The sequence below is a fragment of the Serinus canaria genome, chromosome 1A (assembly GCF_022539315.1).
Source record: "Serinus canaria isolate serCan28SL12 chromosome 1A, serCan2020, whole genome shotgun sequence".
In the NCBI taxonomy this organism is placed as follows: Eukaryota; Metazoa; Chordata; class Aves; order Passeriformes; family Fringillidae; genus Serinus; species Serinus canaria.
Genome location: NC_066314.1, coordinates 27673413 through 27693690, shown reverse-complemented (window position 1 = coordinate 27693690; position 20278 = coordinate 27673413). Strand labels below are relative to the sequence as shown.

Genomic DNA, 20278 nt, shown 5'->3' with positions numbered 1-20278 from the left:
AGCCTTGCAGGTGAGGAGGCTCTGCAAGATGTCAGCTGGGATAACAACTTCTCTGGCTCTTGGGTAGATTCAATCAAGCTGGAATGAAAGCCAGCTTTACTGAGTTCATTGCAAAGTTAAATAGACCAGGGTTTGACAAATGAACTGCCCTGATACACATTATAGGAGAGAGGTTCAAGGTTTCTCCTGTGCCTCCATGTTGTCAAGGACTGCAGCACGGCGAAAATGAAAATTTAGGAACTCCTTTGTGACTTTTAAATTTACCCAGAGAGGGCTTGTGGTGCACAGATTGGGATATTACAATGACAAACAAAAAAAAGGGAGGAGATTCATAAAAATAGCACAACATTTAGAAAATAATTATTTTAGAGAGGAAAGCAATTCTTTTATACCTCTGCTGTATGCATCCTCCACAAGCAATCTCAGTCCCAGTCTGCTGTCATTATAGTCAGCAGGTGCCACAAATGTCTTCAGGCAGGATCCTGTCTTATGCTGTCCTTCTGGGAAGGTTTTTTAATTGATAATGCAATGAACAGAGTAAAAAATGTGCTACTTAACAGTTTTCAGCTCAATGATTATAAAGGTTGATTTTTTTTTTTGACAGTTGATCCAGCTTGCAGGCATTGACCAAATAAATAATGGATGGAGCCAAGAAATTAGTCTGCCTGTAGGTGCAACACTGGTTATAAAATGTGGTGGAAAGGCTCCCATGACAGCTCTTACACTACCCTGGGCCAAAGTGAAGGTATGCTCTCTTATTGTCTGGTAGAAATCAACTGTTTTCTTCTGGCCCTGAGCCACTAGGTCTAGTGGAAAGTGTCTCTGCTCACCAAGGGGGGCTGGAACTAGATGATCTTTAAGGTCACTTCCCACCCAAGCCATTCTATGATCATGCTTTATTGTTTAAAGAGAATATAGCCACAGCTCTCTGTGCTGTGTTTTACAGGCACACACACACAAAACACTTTGTGAGCTTAGTCATTATTATTCCTAATGATAAGCATTTAGAAATAGTTTATTAACATCTGGCAGTCATCAGCTTGTAATGAGAGTTAATTTTAATATATCCATTACAGAAAATTGCTTTTTGATCCTTAATGGACAGAAACATTAGCATCCATAATTGAAGGATTTTTTTTAACATCTTCTTTCCACATATTTTACTTATTTTCCTTTTTTTAATAAGTGAGTTACTTTTTGCTTCTGGTTGAGCACGTGCTTTGCGAAGGAAAAATAACGGAGGCTTACTGGTATGAGCCAAAAAAGTAAAAAATCATCAAAGATATTTTAAATGGGTATTGTCAAAAAAACACATAATGCTTTTTCACGTGTCCTTAATGAAGGGTACATTTGATTTTTCTAGATTTTGCTTGCAGTTCTACCAGAGAGAAGCAAGTGATTATATATTCAGTATAGCTACTATTTAATCCCTGTACACAGTTCTTTCAGCAGTTTGGATACACGATTAACTTACAGGTCCTGTCAGTATCTACTCATGGGATGAAGAGCTGCAAGACATAATTTATTTTTTCATATTTATCCTAAGAAGCCATCAGAGAACACTAGGCCAGTGAAAAACTATTATTTAGTAAATCAGGAATATGGAAATCAGAAAAGACACCACCACTTTCTACAAATAAACATGAAAAGGGAAAAGCTTAAAATAATGATCATAAATATATAAATTTGTCATTTAGAAAAGTATCTACTTAGATGTGAGATCTCCCATTGTATTTTTACAAATAGTCTTTCTCATGAGATTTTTTCGTCCTGTGTTTACTTGCATTTTTAAAGGTCAGAAACAGAATTGACTTCCCTGGAGTTTGATCTTGTACTAATTCTCCATAGACATCACAGCTTTTGGCATAACATCAGCATTATCATAGTTTATATGCAATTATTCTCACAGTAGTTCTAGTTCATTAATTTCTGAGAAGCTAATACTGTCAACAAGACTTTGCTTTTCTAATGCTATCATTAGAAAGAATCTTTTTACTTCTCATTCACTTATTTCTCCAGTGGTGTACTCCACAGTAGTATTTCCTTCCTTTCAGTTCCCCTGAAGTTCCTCTGTGTCAGGATGGTACAAACTCATTTTCTCTTGAGCAGACAGCCCCCAGGATTTTACTTTTGGTATAATAGGGTTCAAGTATTTCATTGATAATCTAAATTTTCCAACATTTCAAGATCCTGAAGCAAAAAAAAAAAAAAAAAAAAAAAAACCCAAAAACAAAACAAAACAAAAAAAAAAAAAAACAAAAAAAAAAACCCAAAAAAAAAACCACACAAAAAAAAAAAAACCCAGAACACATACGTTGGCAGCCTCCCTTGGGGCACACAGTCTCCCTCAGTTTCCTTTATAGCCCTAAGAGGTAGCCAATCACCCTGGTGCTCCCACCTGGCTTCAGCAATGAGCACAGCTGAGGTGAGCTCTCCTTGCCACCAGCAGAGGTGAGGGTGATGTGATCAGCCTGTCCCAGGGCTAAATGCTCACTGAAGCTTGCCTGGCTGGCTCCCCAGACATAGGAGAGGTATCATGGTGGTAGGACATAGGGGAAGCCACGGAGGTACCTGAGTCAGGGTGGAATAAGTTGTCCACAGCACATAAAGCCTTTATTGATGAAAACACCTGTCATTCAACACAAAGACAAACTTAGGCATGTTTCCCCCATTCTGCCATGATGTATGTTACAATAAATGCTGGCATCTAAATATCTATCCTGTTCATTATCAAACTAGATTAGAAATTGCAGGTTGTTCATTGGATAATGCATAACACATGTGTTTTAGTTTAGTTTTCAGAGCACGTGGCTTCAAGTTCTTTAAAATGTCTGATACTGATGTCAAGTCTTTAAATCATTGGAATATATCCTTGATCCTCCAGATCTGATTCAGAGCTTTGGGAAGAAGCCTACCCAGGGCTTGATGGAGTTAAAAGTCATGGTGGTTTCACCTACCTCTTTGTTGTACCAGAACTGTCCATGAAATTGAGTGCTTGCAAAATCTCTTGGACACCTAGATAGTCATTAAGGGATTTTTCCTTGTTTCAGAGCTTAACTAGTCATGATATTCCCTAGTGATGGCTTTTTATTACCAGTGTTCAAATTCCTACTCAGTTTTTCTTTTGAGACAAGGAAGAGAGAAAGGGAAAAGGGGAAAGCGAACAAGGAAAATCAGGAAAGAAAGCAGGAAAGCAAGCAAGCAAGCAAGAAAGTCTGGCTAAGTACTTTGATCATGGAAATATCCGTTTTTGTTTATCTTTGCTGAAAGGCTGAATGCTGGGAGAGCACTGGCCAGAAGCCACCAGGTTATCAAATTGCAGCAAGGACATCCTGGAAGATGCCAAGTAGGGAGATAAACTGTGTTAACTAAGTTCATGCCCCCTGTGCCCTGTGTTCCTGACAGAGTAAAGGCTTCTAGTTTCCTCAGTACTGATTTGAAAAAGACCAAAACAGTGATTATGCTGTTTCTATATTTAAAAAATCCTGTTTTCCTGCCTCCTGGAATCAATAACCCCCAAAGGAGCAGATTCTTTTGTTGTATGCCAACACACAGGTACTAACAGTGAAAATTAATGCTGTTTTCTAGGTCATTTGTATTAGCATGTTTGGCTCAGTCTTGAGTGTTTGAATTATCGGTTCCTTCCTTACTTACACAGAACTGTTTTACCCTCTTCTGTACTGCTGTCTAAGTCATCACCTCTGCAGCATCACACAAGTCAGTGCTGTAGGTTGATGACAGAAACCTTTGCTGAGCAGACCCCAGTGGAGTCATTCTGGTGGGTGCACTTCCTTGGCTCTTGGAGCACAGAGTTTAACCTGTCTGTATAAAAGCTGCCACAAAAATCTGCAGAGCTCCTCTCGATTGTTTTGGGCTTTTTTTTTGCTTGAGGTATTAATTTTTGTCAGATTATGTTACAATCCCCGTGCATGCTTTACATCCGTTATTTGCACAAGGCTCACATATATAAATACACTCACCCTCTGTAGACCTTTTTGTATCACTCCATCACGAGTCTTTACTAGGGATAAATCAGGTACTGAAGCTGGCTGAAGAGTCTTGTGATTTGATGCCATCACCTTGGCTTGGGCACACATGTCAGAGGCCTGCAGTGGTACTTGGGTGCTCTGTTGCTCTGTCAGAGGAGGCTCAGAGGAGCACAGTGGATTGGCTGATTTTCAGCAGCTCTTTGAGCTGCAGGTAGATCCACAGGGAGTCTGATATGCATTATTCTGTCAGAGTACAGTTAAATAAGGATCCATAATTAACTGCTTCAGTCCTGTCACAGAGATCTGACAGATGATTATTTCTCAGGATCTATAGCTAAAAACCTTCTGGGCAGAAAAATAAATATATGACTTCATGAATATATTGGCTCATCATAAACTCACAAGACAAATAACAGCAGTTTAATGTTGAAGGGCAAAAGCCTCACCAGAGAGTCTTTCCCTAAAGCCCTGTGCATGTCTCCACTCCCTTCTAAATTGCAGATAGAGACAAATTAAAAGTAAGGACTAAGCTTTTGTGGAACATATAGTAACCCTGAAGATTTTACACTGAAAATTAACAAACCCAACCTGCAGCTGGTAGTGCCAGCCCTGGGGCACTGCTAAGTGGTTGCCAGGGGCTCTGGCCTGGCTCAGGGCTGTGCCATCTGAACACCAGTCCTGGGAGAAGTGCTGACCATGAACAGTGCTTCATGAATGGTGTGGTTAGTACAAGATTTGAGCAGCTTGGAAACATCATTTGATTCCACCAGTCCCATTCACCTACCATGTCCCAGGAGTGCTACCACACTGCAGGGCAGCCATTCATAGAGAGCTGTCTGGATGGGATGAATTACCTGAGTTTAGTGCCTCTCTCCCTGTGAGACTCAGAAATGAATGTCAATGTGCAGCTAGCACAGTTATTGGCACATGGGTCCAAGCTGCTGTGCACTCCCAAAGGCTTTTACTTCAGGACTCACTGGATGTTGAAATCCTCCCTGTTCACTTCATATGGACCTTTATGCTGGAAGATATTTGCTTCTCTCCTCCCATTGAGGAGAATTCAGTGGCTTGTGCTGGATGTATAATTTCTGAGGCCAGGGTGCTGTTTCCATGTCTGGACAGAGTCTTTGTACACTGAGGACAACAACTCTTGCCTGTGTGCTCTCCAGTGCCCTGGGGCCACACCATCTGAGTATTTCCTGAAGGATTTAAGACCAGCCTGCTGTCAGGCAATGACCCCTATGGCACGTGCCCACTTGGAGCTGCATGCCACAAAACAGGATCTAAATTTGGCTGGAGCTGGACTATCTCAGTGCAGTGGAAACACTTCTCTATGTGCTGTTTTCTGCAAGCATCAAATAACTGGAGGACAGAGGTGACATAGGTAAATAGCTGCACCATGACAGCCATGAGGAAGGGATGATGCTCAGTCAGTATCTTTGTATTCTCTGTTTGGATTTGTCTTTTTGCCAGCAGATGATACTACATTACTGCCATGTCTGCTGCCTGCTTTGAGAGAAAGAAACTTATATCATACCTTTTTGTGAAGCAGACAGTTGGTGGCTGTGACAACACAGTAAAAGAGCAAAAGCATCAGGTGTTAAAGACACAATTATTTAAATATAGACCAGAAGAATCCAATCATCTGTGCTCACCAGGGATTGCCTGTTGAAGTTACCACCTAAATCATGAACATTTACAGTATTTTGGAGAATAAAAACTGGCATAAATTCCCGTGTCATTTGAATAATTGAGAGTTAAGGCCAACTAAAGTGAAGGAGGTACTTTTCAAGTGTCTTTTCATTATATTCTTTACACTTAGTCAATTGGCATGGAGGTAAAAGACAAACGTGTTAGCCTGTCAAGAAAAGAAAAGATAGTGCCACTTTTCTTTGAGATGTGAACACCATTTTCTATTCTGCATTGATGAGGACTTTTGTGCATTCTCTCCTTTCTTCTGTTTTTGGAAACAAGAATAATTTTAAAAAGGCAAAGCAAAAGGAATTAGTAGTAGAAAGGTTAAAAGAAGTGAATCATCTCTGGAGGAAATGGAGAAGGGTGCAGAAGGAATTGGGAAGGGACAGCCGGGGACAGCTGACCCCAAAATGACCAAAGGGATATCCCAGACCATACACCACCACCCTCAGCATATAGAGCTTGGGGAAGATGAAGGGAGTGGGGAACATTCAGAGTGATGGCATTTGTCTTCCCAGTCACCATTACCCATGCTGCATCCCCGTTTTCCTGGGGATGGCTGAACACCTGCCTGCCCATGGTAAGTGGTGAATGAATCCTTTGTTTTGCTGTGCATCTGTGCATGGCTTTTGTTTTTCCTATTTAACTGTCTTTATCTCAATCCATGAGCTTTCTCACTTTTACTGTTCTGATTTTCTCTCCACTCATGATCAGATAGTGAGTGAACAGCTGTGTGGGGAATAGTTGCTGGCTGGTGTTAAATCATGACCTATATCTACTGAAATAGAAAATGTTACCTGAAAAAATACTCTCCTTAATTATTTCTTGATTCCAAAAATGCTGAAAAGCTGTCAGGATGCTTTCTCTTACTGATTTTAGGAGGTTCTTTCTATCTGTATCACCTATAATCAAAGCATATCATGCAGAAAACTCTTAAACTCCAGCAATAGTCACAGGAAGGCAGGGCAGGGATACCCAGGATTTCATTCTATGCACACCTTTACTATCACAAATGACCACACTGCTGTTATGAAATTAGAAAGCTCCAATTCAAAAGACAGTTATAATGCTTTGAGTAACATTAATACATTTATTTAATTGTCATTTACTTTTCATTCATAAAAAGGACAAAGCACAGTCCTGTTCTACTCATTTGAAAAGAAAAGATAAAAAGTAACTAAAAAAACAGTTCAATATTCATCAGTATCAAATAATAGCAATATCAATTTTCCTGAAATATAAGGAAACAACAAATATGTCTATCTATATAAACTTTAATTAAGAACCTTGCATTTTAAAGCAGATGATACATTAGTTAGTTTTTCTTGACAACAATTTGAAGCTGAAGGTCCCAGTCAAATTTACACAATTATGTGAAACAGAAAATTCTCCAACTATCTCATCAGTATGTGACACCTACCTCATCCATGTTGCTGATTTAAAAAAAGAGAAGTGGCTTTCCTTCCCAGGTAATTTCCATGCAAAAATGAAAGAGTTTTGCTTCTTACACCATGTATTAGAAAAGTAAAAGGCAATCATGCATTTGGCAAAAGATGTACTTGTGGTTGTATATTATATAAAAATGAGTCATACTGCAAAAGAACAAAACCAAATGAAGCACAATAAAACACATTTTTTTGTACAGAAGGCTTACAGCATATGTCTCTTACGTATGAAGACAGCTCATTTCTCTTTCAAATAATTATACAATTTATGAAACTCAGTAGTGTTTGACACTTTGACATTCCTCTATAGGGGAGTATCACTTTTGCCTATTTAAAAAATTTTCATCTTGTAACAAATAGTTAAAATTAAACTAAAACCATATTATTGATATTTATTAATGAAGACTCTACACTTTTACATGTAAATATATAGTACAAAATTATACAAATAAAAGAAAGGGGTGTAAATTATTAATAGACCTATTCTTGCTTCATGTAAATATTATTATGGACCTCTACAGTATCAGTTCTAAAAAGATAAAATCTATTTCTAAGTAGCTAGCAAGGTTGTGCTAATAAAATATGATTCAAAGCTTATAATTCTTGAAGCATCAGACATTGCACTATTACTTGAGCCAGCTGATTCAACATCACTGTGTTTCTTCATCATTCACACTCAAACTACTTCCCAGCATACCATGGAAAATGAAAGGAATGTGCATTTCTTTAACAACTTAAAAAACCCCAAACAAACCAACAAAGAAACCCAGCACTGAAACACTCTAGACACAGTCAGAACAAAAACATTCTCTATCTCTAATAGATTCCCATTTTGAAAAGGCCATAGTAAACATGTAGCTTTGACTAACAGTTGGGATCTGACTTTCACGTACTAACACACAGTTGGATCATCCAGTACTCTGTCAAATAGAGAAATGGTCTCAGAACTTTAAAACTCTTATTTACAACACTATGAACATTAGAATAATATCAAGTTCTTGAAAAAGCATATAGTTCTCCCAAATGTACGCCTTCAATACAGGAAGGTAACACCTGGTGTCTGCAGCATAAAAATGTAAATATAATTATTTTTTACTGTGCTACTCTGCTTTTGCCATTTATTGTATATCTTTTTCTTTTTTTATATTTTAAATCTTTTCACTTTAAAAAATAACATATGTTTCCTACCACTTCATGGTCCACTTGGCTGTTCTTAGCATGGACTTCATCTCCAAACGCCTAAGTGTTATATTGCTACCTTAATAATAACAATAGGAATAAGACTAAATCAAAACCAATACATTACGCTGCTTCCCTGAAAGCTGACATTTGACTCCCAAAACCAGCAACAATTACCATAACAGAATTTTTCAACAGAATTCTTTTAAGAAAAGAATATAATAAATCTCGGGTCAGTGAAGCACAGGTAAATTCCTTTAAGCTGAGCATGCTATCCATGCTCGGGTGTTCTGAACATATTTAAAACAAAAAATCCTTATCACTGCTTTTATTTCAATTCTTTCAAATTCTACCCAATAACCTCAAGAAATATAGCTCTAAATAATTAAATGTTTTTGCTTTGACTGTCTCTCTAAAAACCAGTAATCCCAATAAATGATGGCGGGGCTATTCAAAAATATGCAGTACACAAAACATATAGGATAGTACAGACAGACGTAGTACTCTTACATTTATCACATACAATCAACATTTCAATCTCTATTATATTTCACAATTTGTTATTCAAGTTAAAGCACCTACGTATGGTGATTTTACTTTCACTGTACAGCCTATGTTATTGGGTTTTAACACTGTAACTTGCCCCATTGGACCGAATCATGCAACTGTCACAGATCAGCATAAGTGTTTTATAAGGCATATTGGAACAAGTTAAAAATTCTTAGTCGTTCAAAAGTTGATTTACTTCATGAAGGAGTTCCTGGATGCCTCAGTCCTCTTAAAGTTCATAGGAAATCGGTAGGGTAATTCTTTATAGAGTGTAATTTATTTGGCTTAGGATGGTGACACAGGAATCAAAAAGAATCGTGGTCCTCATCATCAAAGGGAATCCTTTGTGTTACGTGGAGGACAAGGTGAATCCAGCTACATTCAGAATCCCGAGCAGGCAAGGACACCCAGGGCAGGCACCACTAGGACCAGGAGCAGAGTTGGTACTCCAACAGCGGCACCTGTGCATCCAACAGAAAACAACACAGCATTGGTCTTACTCGGTCCTACTTCAGCACTGCTTGCAGTGGGGGGAACGATCCTGAAGTCCACAGAGGCTGGAGGCTGGAAACCAGCTGGCATATCTCAGCACTGCCCCTACCTGTATGAATAATCTCAAATGGACAAAGAGACTTGTGGCAGTAGGGCGGAGGACTCACTCTTTTGTTCTGCAAGAGCTGCATGTTTATGCAGCATGTTTATACAAGAAACAAGGCCATTCAGGACACATCAGTGTATTTTGATTTGGCCAGTCTGACAAGCCAGGAGGTTATTATACCAGGAGTCAAAAGGTCAAAATAAATATTTAAGCATGTGAAAACAAAATTAATGGAGTCTTTGAAATGTGACAAAGCAAAGAGACACCTTTGGAAATGTTAATGCTCATAGGAACAGCAATAATCTGAGAGATGTCAAAGAGCCTGGTCCGTTTGTTTACCTGCCAGACTACAAAGTCCAGATGGCCAACTTCTAGCAGTGTGGCATTTATGTCTGTTAAAGTCACAAGGGTATTTCATAAACAAATATTTTAAGACATAAAATATTAATCTATGGCTTACAAACTTTACAAGACTCACTCTGGCAAACAGAAATAAGAATTGCTATTGTTCAGAGGTTTGTGTTGCGATGGTCCAGCTCACTGAGATGCTTCCTAAGAAGCATCTATATGAGAAAAAAACCCAGCCAAACTGTGCCTGGCTGTCAGTCTTGGGGATGGGCCAAAGGAGCCTGAGAACTGGTTATCCTTTCACCCCAGAGAGGGCTTGTCTATATCAGGACAGTAGATGGGCAGTGCAGGACCTAGCTTACTGCTGTGGAACACTTAGCAAAGAAGTGCTTGCAGCTGGTGCTGAAGGTCCTGAGGTGCTGCTGGGACACACTCATTGGACAGCTCTCCAGAAAATGTTAAATGAAGAAAAACCACACTGAGAAGGTAATGCACAAACTGAGCAGCAGAGATTTCAGCAGGCCTAAAAACAAGCATGACAAACTGTGAAAGTACAGGGGTATATTTATCTTATTTTTTAGTGATTTATGAGGCACATAAATATTTCGCTTTTATTCTTAAATAGCCAAGTAGAGTTAATTAATGAAGCCATAAGGGGGAAAAAAACAGGTTTTGTGCTTAAGAATATCCACAGAAAATGTATTCTGCTTTTGTCAGACCAGGATAATGCAGTTGAAAAGACACAAATGAATATTTTGAATGCTTCTAATGGAGAAAAACACGACAAAAAGTTTGCTGAGTAAAGCTGAATGATGTGCAAGTATGAGGAAACATCTGTTTGCATGCTGCTGTTCCACAGAGAAAAAGGAATAATAAATCTTCCTCTGAGATATGCTTACTGGCTCCAGAATAGTTAGCAATTCACATCATTATAGTGGTTCCTTACAGGGTTTAGGCACTGTTGCAGAGATACATTTACCAGCTTTCTTAAATAAAGCAAGTCCTATCCTAGGACAGCACATTAACAGAACCTTAGCAAGATAAATGCACATTAAGCAGATCATATTTTTCTTTCTTGCTGGGTTACTGACCTACATGTAAGGATCCATACTTTACTGGAAACACTATTTGCCATTGCATGACGTTCAGTACACTCCTGTAGCTCATGAATGAAAGTTAAGAAAAGCTTTGCCTAAGAACAGACTACAGGAATTAAGAGAATTAAAATTCTTTGCAGTAATGCAATTGTGATCTGTCAGTTCCAGCAACCTTTAAAAGCTAGAGAAATGCCAGATAAAGACTTAATGGAAGTGTACAAATAAACATGTGGATGTAAATTAGAAGAGAAGGATTATTAAGCTCCCTCTGAAGTCTGGCCAGGTATGAGCTGGATATATGTAGTGCCTAAAGATTCTTTCTCTCCTCAGAGTTATAATGTGTGATCTCTCCTGTTAACCAGCATTTTATGGATCCTGTGTGCAAACAATTGTAAACTAAAGCCAGCAAAATCAGTGTCAAAACCAAATCAGCATCACACAACCCAACTACCACTAATGCACCATGTGTGAACTTGAACTTACTATCAAGAGTCCTCACTTCTTTTAAATAAACAGAACACATGCCCTTAAATTAGGCTGGGTTTTTTTTTTTTTTTTTCTTGTTTGGGGTTTTTTGGTTTGTTTTTTTTTTTTTGTGTGTGTGGGGGGGGTTTGTGGGTTTTGTTTTGTTTTATTTTGTTTTGGGGGTTTTTTGTCTTTTTCTTTGGTTGTTTTGGTTTTTGGTAGGTTTTTTCAGGTGGTTTTTTTTTTGTTTTGTTTTGTTTTGGTTTTTTTTGTAGTTGTTCTTTTTTTTTTTTTTTTTTTCCCCAAGAGTCCCAAGCAAAAATAGTGAAATCTTGCATGGGCTTTACTACTGTCTGGTATATAATTCCTTCAGTTGATAATTTTTAAGTTTAGGTCTAAACTATCTAGAGAAACATGCAGCCAGAATGTAGTTTAGCATCAAATAAAATCTGTATGGGATGCATGCAGTTAACCTAACTTTTTTTTCTGTCTCCTGTTCTCAGAAGCCTTTCTCACACACGTGGTTGTTCATCTGTCTGAGTAAATGAAAAGAAGAACTGCTGCATGGCTTTTCCTTCAGCTAGATCTTTATGTATCACAGGAACTCCTTGTAAAGTCCCACTAATCCACAGCTTTCTATCATTATTTTAAATTCTCCGTTGCCATCTCAATCCCATAACATCCAGGATGAAACTTTCACATTTCTGAAAGGAGATCCTAAATTTTATTGACATATTGAACAGTATCCAGCAAATATCCCAAATATACTCAAAAGAAATACAATCAATGCCTAAATGAAACATGCCTTAAAACAGTTCCGACTTTGATGTATTTCTTAAGCCTTTGTGACAATTTGTTACATCATTATTTTCTTTAAATGTTACTTATCTTTATATATGATATTTTTGGCCCTTTTCCCAACATCAGTGTCTTTTCATTGTGAAAAATAAGGACCTTTGAGATCTCTCTCAGACCACAGCAAGCTGCAACCTCCCTCTAAGTGGGGCCTCTCAGAGCCAGCAAACTCTCCAGTTTGCTATGCTCAGGGGACTGCTGATGAATGCCAAGGACACAGCCTGGGCTGATAATCCCCCTCCTTGAGGCTCAACTCTTTGCCTGCGGAGAAGATACAAATGCATTCAACAGGAGCTCTTGACTGAACTCAGTGGGAATTATTCACACACTCCTTTAGGTCTGTGTGAGTGTGAGTGTGACCATGCCACAGCAAATGCACTGCCAATGTTGCTCTGGGATTCTCAAGTATGCTTAGAATACTTGAGAATTTGTAAGTCAGGCCTATGAGAGAGTTACTGCCATGCTTACAGTAAATTCTACAGAACCTTTTCCTAAATTGCTCAAATTAGGCCATTGATTAAGTGCTGTTAAGTTTAAGTGCTGCTAAAAACTCTAGGCCTAAACCACTGGTCAAGTTGAAGGCTAAGTTTGGTAAAGGGGGTCCCCTTGAAACATTTTGACACAAATAGAGAGTCTCCCTTATTCCTTTTTATCTTCACCCTTCCCCATCCATACCTTTTTCTATTCCCTACCTCCATGTAGATAATTTTAGGTTGATTTTAGTTTTAGACTGATTTTAGATTTTATTATGATTTTTCTGTGGGTTTTTTCTGTGTTTTGTCCATCTAGCAAGTAGAAGAGTGAACCTTACCAACCAACTTTGTCGTACTTTCATTTTTACATTAAATCTGCTTTTGCTGATACCTTTGCTGGTGATTCTTCAAACAACCTAAAAACTCACTCATGACAGTCTGTCTTTGTGACTGTTTTGTAAAACAGATTTCTTTTTTTCTGAAAGAAACTCCTACTCATTTTCCTGTCAATAACACTCTCCTTTTTGTTCCAGGATCCAAGGACCTATATTCCATTAGGGCTATCTGGTTTTTAGCTCTCCTTTTTACTACAAGAAGGTTAATTGCAAAGCCTTCTCATATTCTGTTTCTCCTTGAGCCTAAGTTTGTCCACTTCTGTGTGAAAAAAATAGGCCATCTGAAAAAAATGAAGGGATTTTTGCCTGTTCCAGTCATTAGTTTCTTTATCAACTGTTAGGCCTCATTTGTATCTGTTTTCTCAGTGTTTTCATATTTACTCAGGTAAAACAGAAAAACAGAAATGGGGTGAAATATATTTCTTCAAACTGCATAAAACAAAGAGGTGGGTTTGTTGTTCTTTCAACTGGAAATTGAAAAGAAATTGCTCTTGTCCCAGCTGGAAATACTGTCTCCACGAAAGACTACTGCAAAAGAAATAGGTAGTATCAGCTGACATGATTTAAATTCTGTTATCCCTATTAATGGAAAATGGAAAATAACAGAACTAATTATAATATACTTATCTGCATCACTGGCATCATTACTGAATCAAGCATCCAACTTTCCCTTGTCTAGGAAACCTTTGTTTGTGCATGAGGAAATTTTCCTCTTGCCTGTGCCATAAACCGTTCAAGAAAGGCACTATGGAGTGATTCACAACTCTGTGATTTACTGGTTTTGTAGCAGAGTAGATGTATGGGATGGAAACAAATTTGTCTGTCCATCTGCCCATGCTTTGGGCTGTGCTAAGGTTTGTTGTGCATCTGGTGAACAGGTTCATCTATCCTAAGAAAAATATATTTGAATTGCTGCTGATGGTCTGGGTGGTTTTTCCACCCCATAATGTTAAGTCTGTCCTCTCCTACTTGAAAATTCTGTCAAGGAAACATTTTGTTTTGTTCTGCCAATAGCACCTGGAACCTTGGCATTGTCAGCAGCTGGGGCTTCTATTTCATTGATTCCAGCCCTGCCACAGACCTGGGCTGCCAACATGAAAAGATGACCAGGAGTCCAAGAAAAGTCAGAACATTTTCAGTTGTTGGGTTATTACGTAGCTGTCAATAAACATAGGTTATTTCTCAAATACCTCTTCCCCCTCACATATGCTAATATTCATCACAGATTCTTTTGCACAGAGAGTAAAGTTGTGCATGCAACAAATAATAGCATGAGGAGATTCTTCTATGAACTAGGCAGAGGATCTTTGGCCAGCTGGAGTATCTAGGGATTTGTACTCCTCCTTGTTCAAGAAAATAGGGATTTGTGAATTTTTCTTACAAATAAATTCAGCCCAACTATACACTAGCTGTGGCACTCTTTTTGGCTTGCAAATAGTCACATTTAAAAAGCCACAGGGTGCAATGTGTAAACAGCAGAAACTCTTCAGGTGCAAAATAGTGGCACAGCCTCCCTCCCTCTGCTCCCTGGGTACTGCAGCACCACAAGGAATGATCAGTGGGAACGAGCAGCACCCAGGGCTGGAGAGCAGCACGAAAAGTATACAGACAATGAAAATAATGGACTGAGAAGCAGCAAAGAAAATAATTTTTTCTAACAGGACAGATCAGCTTCAATTTGACCTTGCTCTTCAACAAGGCAGAAAAAAAATCTTAAATTGGGCATTAAAGTCACTGCAGAAAGGAAAAGAGGAAACAGGGATTATCACAGGATAATGCAGACTAAGAAAGCATAACAAGATATGAAAATATTTCCACTATCTGTCAACCTTGGAGTTTAAGTAGAAGAAAAAGAGAAAAAATTGAAATTAATGAGAATATGGTTTTTCAAGATATCACTTGTTTTATCACTGAGTATGTTGCAATGCATGGAATTGTCACCTTATGCAATCAAACAAAGGCTTGGAAGGAGGCAATACCAATAAATTAGAATTGTGATGAAATGTGATGATGAAGAAAAATCAAGAAAAATACCGGAGAGCAAAATATGTTGATTTAAGCATATGTATGTACCATGTTAGAGGGCATTCTGAGTATTTTCTACTTAATTTTTCAGCCATGAGACAACAGCAAATGCATTTGAAAGCTACTCTTATTTTAGAGGAGAGCTCTTTCAGAAATGTACTTTTAGTTCAGTAGAAGCTTTTTGCTGTATTCTTGTACCAGATGCATAAAAAGTTCCAAGGCGAGGAAGGAACAGAGGACTGTCATGCCCCTGCTAGGGACAGTCTGTTTTCTTCAGTATTACCATTTTTACCTGTGTTCATCTCCTCATATCACTACAACAATCTTTGCAACAGATGGGCATTTTCAAATCACAATCAAAAGATTGTGATTATACCCCACAAGAAGTGAATGATCACCCGACTTACTTGATACTAATGTGTGCAACAAACATTTGTCTCCTTTCAAATAGTAATTGAAAAAATTAAAAGATAATTAAAAGGATTGTGAAAATTAGTACAGGCAAAATTTACGGATTTTCCTTTGAAAGAGCTGTACTTCAAAGTAAATACTATTTTAGGATCCTGAAACATGCCTCTGGCAAATGGAATTCATATGTGTATATATATGTGTGTGTGCACTGAACACAGAGAAACTGTAATTTTGTTCTCTTGCTATAAGCATATGCAACACATAAACCATTCTTGGTCCATGCCACTATTAAAACTGAGACACTGACCTGATTTCACATGTGAAGCTGAAGGTGTATGGTACTTCCCTTTCTTCCCTAATATTTATCCAAATAAGAAGAGTAACCCTCCTCTCTTTCCCATCCTGGATAAATATTTAAAACTTGAGAGCTACATTCTATTTTTCCTTACTCTGGCATAAAACAACTGCACTGGGGCCAGTGCAGTTACGCAAGGGAAGTGAAAAAAGAACCAAGCACCATATGGCTTTAGTTCCTACTGATTGCAAGATTGTTTTGATTACACTAATATTAGTAATATGACAAAGTAATGCAGTCCAAATATCATGCAAGAGACAAAAAAATTTCTCAGCCTTTACTATATTTCAAAGGAAACAGATAAGCCTATTATTAACTCTTGAAAATGACTCCATTGGCTAATCAAGTCATTCCAACTTCATCTGGTTGTGGTAACTCAAGAATGAATTTTAAATTGTGTAGCTCATTAATTTACTATAATGGGCTTAAAAAATAAAGCTCCTTGCTCTACAAAAGGCACTGGCCAATAAAATACAAAAGATCATGGCTGATTATAGCTGTATGCTGGAATGCACATATATTTTATGATAAGAACTTTTATTTCAAGATGTTCACTAAAAAGAAAGGCATGCAAGACAGCTTTAGATACTGTTTGGTAAACTTCATTTGTATCACTCACAACTAAAATAGTGTAACCTGTTGGAAGCTGACTGGTTACATGAGAGCAAAGTGGCTGCAGGATACTTGCCTCCCCCTTTGCAGGTGACTGGGTCTTCTGTGAGATGGAAGAGGATGAGGAGAACAAAAAGGAGGTTTTTCCCTTGAACAAGGAATTGAGATAGAAATAAAATCTACTTCTAGTTTCTTTTCCATTTGAAATTCAAATGTAATTATGTTAGTTAAAGCATGCTACAATTTTAGTCCCTATGTAAGGACCTCAGGGCCAGTTAGTGCTCCTGAATTTGAAATGCAGGATAAAAGATGTCTGCTGGTGTCCTGTCTGGCCTCCACCTGTGTCCTGGGATGACTTTATGATGCTGAATTACATTCCCTTTCATCTCTTTAGCCCAGAAAGAAGTTTTGTGCCTTTAAAAATAGATCTGGGAGAGAAGGAAAAGCAGTGGATATTTTTCAGAGCTGTATTCAAAAACAAAAGACAAGAGCTGCAGGTCTCTCTGGGCGTGCGTTGTCTGCAGCACAGACAGGGAGCAGGAGAGAGCTCTCCTTTGCTTTCAGTTAGGTTTTAGCTAGCTGAGGCAGAGAAGTTCCTCAGACTGTGGCTTTTTCTTTTCCTGGAACTGTTCAAACCTGTTCTGGACTGAAAACCCAGAAAAAACACTGTGAGCTCACACTTGTGGCCCACTGGGGGCCCAGGATGGTGCATTCCAGCACCAGAAGGACTGAGAGACTGAGTGAGCTGAGAAACAGCCACAGAGCACTCTCTGAACTACAGAAGGGCTTTCTGAATTTCCCCTCTCTTCAAACAGCAAAAGATTTTATTGTTTAATATTATTCATTTTTTTATGCTTGTAAATACTTTGCTTGATAATAAACAGTTTTTTCCACTTTTCTTGAAGGAAGTTCATCGCCTGGACAGGTGGAGGGAAGGACTGATGAATTTTGCCCTTTAAGGAATCATCCCTTTGGAAGCTCCCTTCCAAATTTCTCCCAAACCAAGACAATCTGCCAATCCAGAAGGCCTCAGGTCCCCAGTATTTCATGTCATGCCTGCCAGAATTATGCCCCTGGATGTAGCATTTGAGATTCCCCAGGATGTCCTTGGTAAACCAGGGCATCTCAAATGCTACAGGCTTTGTTTAACATTCTGACTTACACCCTAGATGACAACTGATTATAATGAGAGTTTAGACACCTAATTCAGCCATGTTGTGTAGATTACTTTGGATCTGATATCCAGCGAACAGCAGGGAAACACCCACTTGGATGACACATGGGTGCTGTAGACACTCCTTGTTTAAGATCCTGCCATTCCTGGCCATATAGGCTATTTGGAACCTCTGTCCTAGCTGTTCAATTCTCCCCGTTGACTTTTGCACAAAATAAGGTAGGTTTGCAATCACTGGAATCAGATGCCTAAAGGCCATGTAAGGCAATACTCCTCTGTGAGTTTGGTAAGATGCCTTATGCTTTGCTTTAGCAATTGTTTACATCTCCATGTAAATATGTAACTTCCATTTTGGTCAGTCAAGCACCACAACGTGCATTCCTATCTAACTACATCTTCTCTTCTTTGCAATTCTCTGAGAAAAACCGTAATCTAGAAAAAAAATAACTACTCTATCATTCTTTTCGGATAAATATTCTAAACCCTAATGCTTTACTGGAAGATTTCCTTAAGAATAAATATTCGCAGACATAATTTGCCATGTGTAGGCGTTAAAACTATACATTGTTCTGCTTTTTGGAAAAGCAGCCTAGAAATAACCTGAAATTCTTTCCTGATTGGCTGTATACTACGTGTTCCAAAGAGACTACCTTGCCTTTTGTCTCTTTTTCAAGCTTTCCTAAACTGAGCCCAGGGAATGCTGTCTCTGTCTAGGTCACCAGAGGCACAGTCCCTGTCTGTCTAGCTGGTGTACGGTAGAATTTATGGATGAAAACTTGCCTGCAGTGGGGAAGACAGTTCAATGCAAAACTCTGCAAATCAGCATTAGCAGGGCACTAACTCTCCCAGTGGTGCTAATTCTGTACAGGCATACTTGGGACAGGTCATAGTCCTGGCAAGACTGATCAGCTTGGGCTTGAGATTGCACTGACATGATGCTTTTGGTCTGGGAAGCAATCTGCCAGCTGTGACCTAAAGGCCCTTTGCACCTCACCAATGGCGGGTTGTAATGAATGTTTGATACAAAGATACTTAGGACAGGTCCTGAAGACAGCAGTTGCCTAGACATTTTTGCAACTTTTAACATACATTAAAAGTGATTGTCCTGGTGCATGATAATACAACAATATAGTTCAGGTTTTTTTAAGCAGTTACTATCCCAAAATAGTCTCATACAACATGGCACACAAAATTAACACATATGCTAAAGAGATTAAGAATTCAGTCGCCAGCAGATTTCAAACCACAATTATTGAAGAATGGGCACTGAATTTCTAGTGCAATTCCACATTGAACAGCTGTAGACTGAATGCAATCCATATATTTATATCAAAAGCCACAGAAGTAAACACCTATGGAACCAAAATGGCAAATAGAGATAACAGATTAATATAAAAATTCAGACAGCACAGGGACTTGAAATATTCAAACCAACCGTGCTTTGTCGTAGCCACAGGCAAAATTAAACACCAAGTTAAAAAGAGACATGACACTGTGGTGGTACTCTGCAAATGATGAAATACTGTATCCTGGAAAGTAAGGATTCCAGGAAGGATTTAGAGATGGTATTGGACAAACAAGATGAACTTAATTTCATAGCCCCATGAAAGGTAATAAATGGCTAATGAAAGCCTTACATGAATAATGCTGGAAGTAGTTATGTGTGGGGAGGCAAGAATACCTCTGCAGACAGCTGAGTTGAACACAGTGCATGTATAGTATCTACAGTCTTAAAGGAAGTATCAGAAGCTGCAGAGGTGTAGAAAAGAGTTGATGAAATTATTTAAGACCTGATGACTGTAATTGAGGAGAAATTCAAGGCACACAGTGTTTTAAACATTTGATTAGTCCCTTGGCTAGTATAGATACATTTCTTAATGGCAACAATGTATTAGACACAAAAAGACTCTTTAATATAACAACAGCCACAAAAGGAAATAATGCTCAGACACCAAAGCCAGAAAAACATAGATAAAAAATTAGGCAAAAAAGGTCAACTTTGCAGGTGTTCATTAGCACAAAATACAAATAAAAACTTAATACAAACAAAAATGGTGAGACTCATGAGCTCAAACCAGATTATATAAGCAGTATTTATTATTGAAAACCTGCAGATGGGAGGTTCACTCCTTTAGGCACAGGCAGCTGCCCTCACAGTAGAGATAATACAGCATAAGCATTGTTCTTTTTAAAAAAACACAATAATGATTGCATTGCTTCTGTGACAACCATATTGTTGATATTTAATCCTTTCTATTCCCCAAGTTATTTTTTTAAATTAAAAAGACAAGACTACAACGTAAGTGATGGAATTATAACCTTGCAAAGACAACATCCAGTTCCTTGATGTCTATTCATATGTTCTCTTTCATATCAAACAGTGCCAAGGAACTACTTAAGATAAAAAACTAACAGGAGGGAGATGGGCAGGCCATGTCTGAACTTGTATTTATAGTGAACATTGAGCCCAATTTGAATTATCCTAAGCCAGGGCCCCTTCTCTTCTTTACCAATCATCCAGACCACTCTGAATTAGAGCATGTGGAGTTTCTCAGTGCTTAGTTATCATTTTTGTGCCACAGATCCCCTTTTCACTGAAAAGTGGAACTTCCC

At 38.4% G+C, this 20278-nt stretch overlaps 1 protein-coding gene across 1 annotated transcript in view; it reads right to left on the bottom strand.

Annotated features, from left to right (window-relative positions):
• Positions 1 to 6796: 6796 nt before the first annotated feature.
• CNTN1 (contactin 1) overlaps positions 6797 to 20278 on the bottom strand; it is a 212273-nt gene continuing 198791 nt past the window's right edge. Inside the window, exon 24 of the mRNA XM_050982023.1 lies at positions 6797 to 9318. Within this exon, the coding sequence (XP_050837980.1) occupies positions 9239 to 9318 (80 nt within the window). The 3' untranslated portion in view covers positions 6797 to 9238. The remainder of the gene's footprint in view (positions 9319 to 20278) is intronic.